Source organism: Pipistrellus hanaki (assembly GCF_964339955.1).
Source record: "Pipistrellus hanaki genome assembly, chromosome: 14".
NCBI classification, from domain to species: Eukaryota; Metazoa; Chordata; class Mammalia; order Chiroptera; family Vespertilionidae; genus Pipistrellus; species Pipistrellus hanaki.
The window spans coordinates 314,438-321,216 of NC_140516.1; the positions used below are offsets into that span (position 1 = coordinate 314,438).

General features: G+C 53.8%; 1 protein-coding gene across 1 annotated transcript; it reads right to left on the reverse strand.

Moving 5' to 3' along the window:
• Positions 1–238: 238 nt before the first annotated feature.
• On the reverse strand, positions 239–5,865 carry LRIT2 (leucine rich repeat, Ig-like and transmembrane domains 2; the record flags this gene model as incomplete). Its single annotated transcript, XM_084904368.1, is given in 9 exon segments — positions 239–277; positions 2,487–2,623; positions 2,626–2,688; positions 2,691–2,888; positions 2,891–2,930; positions 2,934–3,045; positions 3,047–3,060; positions 3,064–3,253; positions 5,822–5,865. Coding segments are annotated over 9 exon segments (837 nt in total).
• Positions 5,866–6,779: the final 914 nt, after the last annotated feature.

Below are 6,779 nucleotides of genomic sequence, written 5' to 3' on the forward strand. Positions count from 1 at the left end.
AGTCCAGGTTGTGAGTGGGCCCAGCAGCTACAGCAAGACGGTGGGTCTCACCCAGAGGGCTCGCAGCTGACGGAAACATTGCCTGTCCTGCCCGACCCATGGCTTCTTTTCACGGGACATGTTAGGTCCGGGAGGCTAATGGGGGCCCTGTTACTTGAGACAGGCCAGGAGGATGAGAAGGCATGGGTAAGGAGGATGGGAGGGGGAAGCAGTGGGGGTGTCACAGAGGCAGCTCCTGCTACAGCTCCAGGCCATTCCCTGTGGGCAGCAGGAGACACTGTAGGGAGACGGTGGGTAAAGCCTGGCCTTCCCCAGCTGGGCTCCCCCTCCCGCTCCTCCTTTTCCCCCTCCCACCCTCCCCCTCTCCCCCTCCTCCCTCCCCCCTCCTCCCTCCTCCCCCTCCTCCCTTTCCCCTCTCCCCTCCCCCTCCGCCCCTCCCCCTTCCCCCCTCCCCTTCCCTTTTACCCTCCTCCCCTTCCCCCTCCCTCTCCTCCCCTCTCCCCTCCCACTCCGCCCCTCCCCCCTCCCCCCTCCCCTTCCCTTTTACCCTCCTCCCCTTTCCCTTTCCTCTCCTCCCCTCCCCCCTCCCCCTGGACGTGCAGGGAGGTGACGGGTGGGGGGGGGCTGGACGTGCAGGGAGCAGGGAGGTGACGGGGGGGGGGCGGGCTGGACGTGCAGGGAGGTGATGGGGGGGCTGGATGTGCAGGGAGGTGACAGAGGGGGGGCTGGACTGCAGGGAGGTGACGGGGGGAGGGGGGCTGGATGTGCAGGGAGGTGACAGAGGGGGGGCTGGACTGCAGGGAGGTGACGGGGGGAGGGGGGCTGGACTGCAGGGAGGTGATGGGGGCGCTGGACGTGCAGGGAGGTGACAGAGGTGGGGCTGGATGTGCAGAGAGGTGATGGGGGGAGGGGAGGCTGGACGTGCAGGGAGGTGATGGGGGAAGGGAGGCTTGACTTGCAGGGAGGTGACGGGGGGAGGGGGCTGGACGTGCAGGGAGGTGACGAGGGGGGGTTGGGGAGGGCTGGGTCTGGGAGATGGAGGCCGTTCGGGCGTGACGGACGCTGACAGGGCAGCACCCCCTGGGGGAACCTGCGCCCCCCCTCCGAGCTGATGGATAACCGGGTTTCTGGCAAGGCCCTGAGCATGGACAGGTGCCTCCCACCCTCTGACCAGGATGGGATTGACTGGGAACCTGGGGCCAAAGCCTGGTACCCCCTCACCAGTCACCTTGGCCTCAATTTCCTCATAAATGAAATGGGTCTCCTCCATCCAGAGACTGACAGGCAGTGCCCTTAAGTGTTGCCTGTTTTGTCGCTGAGAGAAGATGGGAGAGACGTGGGTGTGTAGGCTGTCCTGGGACCGGAGACAGGAGTAACCCTGCACTCTCCTCCCATTGGCCTCCAAGTGTGATCGAAATGACAGGGAAACGCCCACATCCAGCTAATGTAATGTTTCTAATCACTCAGGGTTTGTCCTCACGGAGCAAACACCTGGTGGCTGGCTGACCTCCTCAGTGGAACCCGGTGTTCCTAGCTTCTTCTGGTCTCACCCCCTGGGGTCCCCTCCTGCCCTTGGGAAATGAGGCCGTGTGGGTCCCTCTGGGGGCCACCAGCCCCTCCCTGGGTCCTAGTTCCGCTTCAGCCAAGGGGGTCTGCTCGGCAAGTGGGCAGTGCACCCTCCATCACACGGAGCCCCCGGCCTTGCCTGGTGTTAGGAATAGGGGGGAGGGAGGAGACTTATTAAAATATGTTCTCAGGCCCTGCCTCGACTCCCTGAATCCAATCCTCCAGGGTGGGACCTGGACATCTTATTCCAAACAAGCACCCCTGTGAGGCTGCTCAGGCACATTTAGGAAATTAGTAATGGATGATCTCTAGAATTAGTCCTAGTCAGAAGTTTCTATGATTTAAAAATACACAGTATAGGTTTTGTATTTAGAAGACCTTCAAAAACCATATTTGTTCATATAATTCTCTAGTATTTATACAATACTAGAGGCCCCATGCACAAAATTCATATGGGGCAGGGGTGTCCCTCAGCCCGGCCTGTGCCCTCTCGCAATCCAGGACCCCTCGGGTTAGGGTCCCTAGGCCTGGCGACTAGCAGGCCTTCCCCCAGCTGCCCTGTCCCCACTGCTGTCACTGCTTGCCATCTGTGCAGCGCTGCCCCCCACCAATTGCATTGCACCCTCCTTGGCTGGCCTGGCGCCAGTGCATGTCATAGCATGGTCGTTCTGCTGTTAGATCGTTCAATCAATTTGCATATCATGGTTTTATTATTATAGATGTTGTCAACTCCAATATATCTATCTCTTAGAGATCTGTAGGCAACCGTTTAAAACAACATGACATGGACCACTGCCTTCTTGCGGTGTGTACAGCTCAGGCTTGTCCCGATCTTCCCTGCCCCCCAGGTTAGAGCCTCTAATGCCGCAGACCGCCCCTCCTCCCAGATACTGTACATCGAGAGGGCGCACATGGCTGACCATCCATTCCCTCCACATGCTCAGGGGCTGCCTCCACATCATGGTTGGTGAGGGGCTGGCCTGTGCCAGGCATTGTAGGGCTACACTTTGTCCCACTTGGATGGTGACATTGGCACTAGGGGTTGGGATGTGGGGCTCATGCAGATGCTGAGCTCAGTTTCATGGAAAAACTTCCTGGTCTTAGAGAGAGGGCCTTGGCAATCAGGTAGGGACTCACCAGGACAGCCGGGAGGCGGTGGACTTTACAACCTGGACAAGTCCCCTTATAAGTGACAGTCACAAGCCAGGGTTTATTTTGCAGAGCCAGCCATGCGCCTGAGAGACTCTGGGCCCCACATCCAGGAGGCTGGCATGGCTGGTAGGCAGGCCAGGCCAAGAAGACACTCCTGGATACCACTGCCAGCGACTGGAAGACAGGTCAAGGTAGACCAGGTGGCCAGTCACTTAAAGAGCCCGCCCAGGGAGCATGTCAGTCCTGCTGTGCTTGAGATCCAAGACTCTCGGGCCCAGGGTGGCACGGAACACTGCCCATGGCACTGAACAGAGTCTGTTCCCCGCGTCTCAGCTCCTTCACTTATGACAGGTACTCTCGGGCTCCCGGGTGGATCACAATGACGTTGTGAAGTTGAGTCATGTTGGTGCTCATGTCGACGCAGAACCCTGAGGGCAGCTCAAACAAGGACGCGTGTCCAATCCTCACGTGCCTGAAGTCCTCAGGAAGGTTCCCTGGGACCTTTCCCAAGGAGCTGGACATGCACTGCAGAGGCCTGCATGAGAAACAGACAAGCTTTATGGTGGACATCAGAGAACTGGGAAGTGGGACCAGGTATATCCTGGCATTAGGTGTGTGAATTAGAAAAAACATATATTATTCACTTGAAATAAGAGTTAGAAAAGTTCACAGCTCATCAAAGTTCAGTACCAACTAGAATGGGTCTCCTAGAGATTTTGCTGATTTCCTGAAAATTCTAGGCCTACTCCCCCTCCAAAGCATCCACAAAGGAGCCCATCCCCTCGGCCCTCTGGCTTCTTGCCAGCACAGAAACGTCTCCTCTGTGCAGGCAGGTCCAGCACACAGGATGGCTAAGCTGCATGTGAATCCAGAAGGACCAGAACTAGCAGCAAATGTGAGAAACTGAAGCCATATTCCTCAATAAGGAATTACCTTGGGAATTTTTAATAAGATAGTCCCAGCTTCCGTGTGGCAAATTGTATTATTGGTGATCCTTGGCGATGTAGGTCAACACAGCAGTTTAAAAGCCACTGGACACAATAAGGTCTATTGTGGCCCCAACCACAAGCTCAGGAAGAACCGGTCAGGGAACTATGTCTAACTAAGCTCAGAAATTCACCCTTTGTCTGGTTCTTGAGTTTCAGAAGGCAAACTCAAGGCCAAATGTTCAATTCTGTCTTGACACTGCCTTCCCTCCACTTCTTGCAAAAAGATCTAAGATGCCAGATGGTGTCTGTGCTGGAGCGATGCCACAGGCTTTAAGGGGTGATCTTTCCTTCAGAATGAGCAGGAGTGGGAGGAGGCTGAGAACTCTGAGCATCATGGATCAGGTGATTTGACCAAAATTCATCCAGCCCTGCCGGCATGGCTCAGTAGAGCGTTGACCTATGAACCAGGAAGTCATGGTTCGATTCCTGTCAGGGCACATGCTCGGGAGCAGACTCGATGCCCAGTGTGGGGCATGTAAAAAGCAGCCAATCAATGATTCTCATCATTGATGTTTCTCTCCCTCTCCCTTCCTCTCTTATGTCAATAAAAACATTTTTTTAAAATATATATTTTATTGATTTTTTACAGAGAGGAAGAGAGCTAGAAACATTGATGAGAGAGAAACATCGACCAGTTGCCTCTTGCACACCCGCTACCGGGAATGTGCCCGCAACCAATGTACATGCCCTTGACCGGAATCGAACCTGGGACCTTTCAGTCCGCAGACTGACGCTCTACCGCTGAGCCAAATCGGTTTCAGCAATAAAAACATTTTTAAAAATTTATCTAATACTTCATCAAACACAATTGGTTCCTGAAACTTAGAATTTCCAACCATCCTCTAAAATGATTGCAGGTGATGGGTGACAAGTAATCTTGTGACCACCCCCCACCCCTGAAAGTTTCCCTCCCACACCTGGCCTGGCTGAGTCCTGCCTCTGCTGCACACAGCTGCCTCTGCCCGTGGCAATCAGGATCAGGGAAGCATCGTGCTTCGGAAGGCAGACCACAGACTGTGGTTTAGTTTCTGATCCAACTAAAACATGTGTGCGTGTTTTAAATCTTGGATCTCACAACTTTTCTTGAATGCTGTGTATTTCCCATGATGAGAAGGAAAGGCCTATATTTAAAGTGCTACATATGCGATTCTTGGGTACTTGCTCTGCCACCCATCATTCAGTCGACAAATATTTATTCGTCATCTGCTCCAAGCTACACACCTACTGGGTGCAAGGAGTGCAGTGGTGAGCAGCCCTGTGCAGACGCTGCCCCTGCGGCCTTCTTTCCAGCTCAGCCTCCCTGTCAGGACATCTTTGGGAAGTCCTTTAACCTCTATGAGTCTCCAAGTAATTTCCTCTGCAAAGTGAGGGAATTAACACACATTCCAAGTGCTTCTAGGGAACGCTGAAACTATGGAGAATAAAGTCCCCCATGCAGCAGTCCAGCACCTGTGCTGTGTGTTCACCACCCTGGAGGAATATATTTCAGTTCCCCTCCCACACCAACAGACTCCCCTTCTCAGTTACCAGGGGCACTTCCTGATGAATATTGAGGTCCCCTGGTTCCCCTAAGACTCAGGACACACTCTGCTCCTGCCAATGGCTTCAGTGCACAGCCAGTGAGGGGAGCCGTGGGTCCCTACTAAGCTGCTTCCACCCCAGCTTTCCTTCTGAGCAGACACACCTGCCGGGTTCACAGTCTAACCCTGTGACCTGCCCAGGTCTCTGAGTCCCTTGTGAGGTGAGAATCAGAGCAGCACGTGCTGAGGGCACAGAGAGGGGGTGAACGGACCCCTCCCGGAGTGAGTGGGTGCTCCCCGGAGAGGAGGCTTGCAGAGGTCCTTCTTGCCCCGGTGAGAGCGGCCGCACGGGCAGTGACCCCGAGGACAACACTGAAGGGCGGCTCGCTTTCCGGGGTCCCCACCAGGCTGGCCGAGGTTTTACCACTTTGCTTCCTGGAAAAAATGTGTTTTACTCCGTGAGTATCAGAAACCACAGTGAATTCTGTTCTCACCCCAAAATATAAGGACCTACAGAACTCTCCACCCCCACAATTTTTTCTCTGTTCACCCCACATTAGTCTCTTCAAATGAGTCTAGCTCAACCCAACTTACCGGTGGTTTGCTGAAAACACCCACTGGCGTGAAATATCTGGCATCGCTGGCACTTCTGCTCCCCCTCCTCTGCTGGCCCCTCATCCTCTGGGTCCTTAAGTGGCATGTGGGCCTTGGAGGAGCTATGTTGTCACTTAAGGCCGGACACTAGGACAATGAGAGTTACTTGGGTTGTATTATTTTTCTTAAATAATGAGTGGTTTAGTGGTGTCTCTAAACTCAATAGATTCAACAACAAGGGTGTCTGAGTATATTACACCCCCACCTCTCTTCTTGCAAGATGCCTTTAGGAATTGGGCTCTTATCATGGTAGAGACAGAGTGTAAGAGAGAACACTCCCTGTTTATGAAATAATTAGAGAGAAATGGCTTCTTGGTATCAGCTTCCTGGCTTGTCTTAATAGACTATCAATCAGAAAGTTTCTGATCTCTTCAATTGGCAGGACATTGGGACATCTCGGATGGAAACTAAGTGACGTGTAAGAAACAGACACGCTGCCCTTGCTCTCCCTCAAGCTGGTGCTCTTCCCTCCCCTGCTGCTGGCCATCATATCGGAGATGGGAGCAGGCTCAGCGGAGGCCTGTGCCCGGATGGACCCACGGAAGGCTATGTTCCCACCGCCTGGAACAGGTGGGCAATGGGATTAACATTCTGGCTGATGAAATGTTAGAGCAAATAATGTCTTAAAAGCCCCGACATGCTTCTCCGTTCCTCCTTCCCTGGTGCAGCTGCTGTTGACATTCCAGGTGGTGGGGCCATCGGCCTGGGCTCCTGTGTGAGCGGGTGGAGCAGACCCTCCCCTTGTGCACTTTCCCTCCTGACTTAGGCAGATCTGTGAGAGCAAAATACATGTTTCTATGTTAAACCACTGAAATTTGGGAATTGTTAGCACAGCATAAGCATAACCTATCCTGGGGGAAAAAAAAAAAAAAAAAAGCCCTTGCAATCAAATAAAATA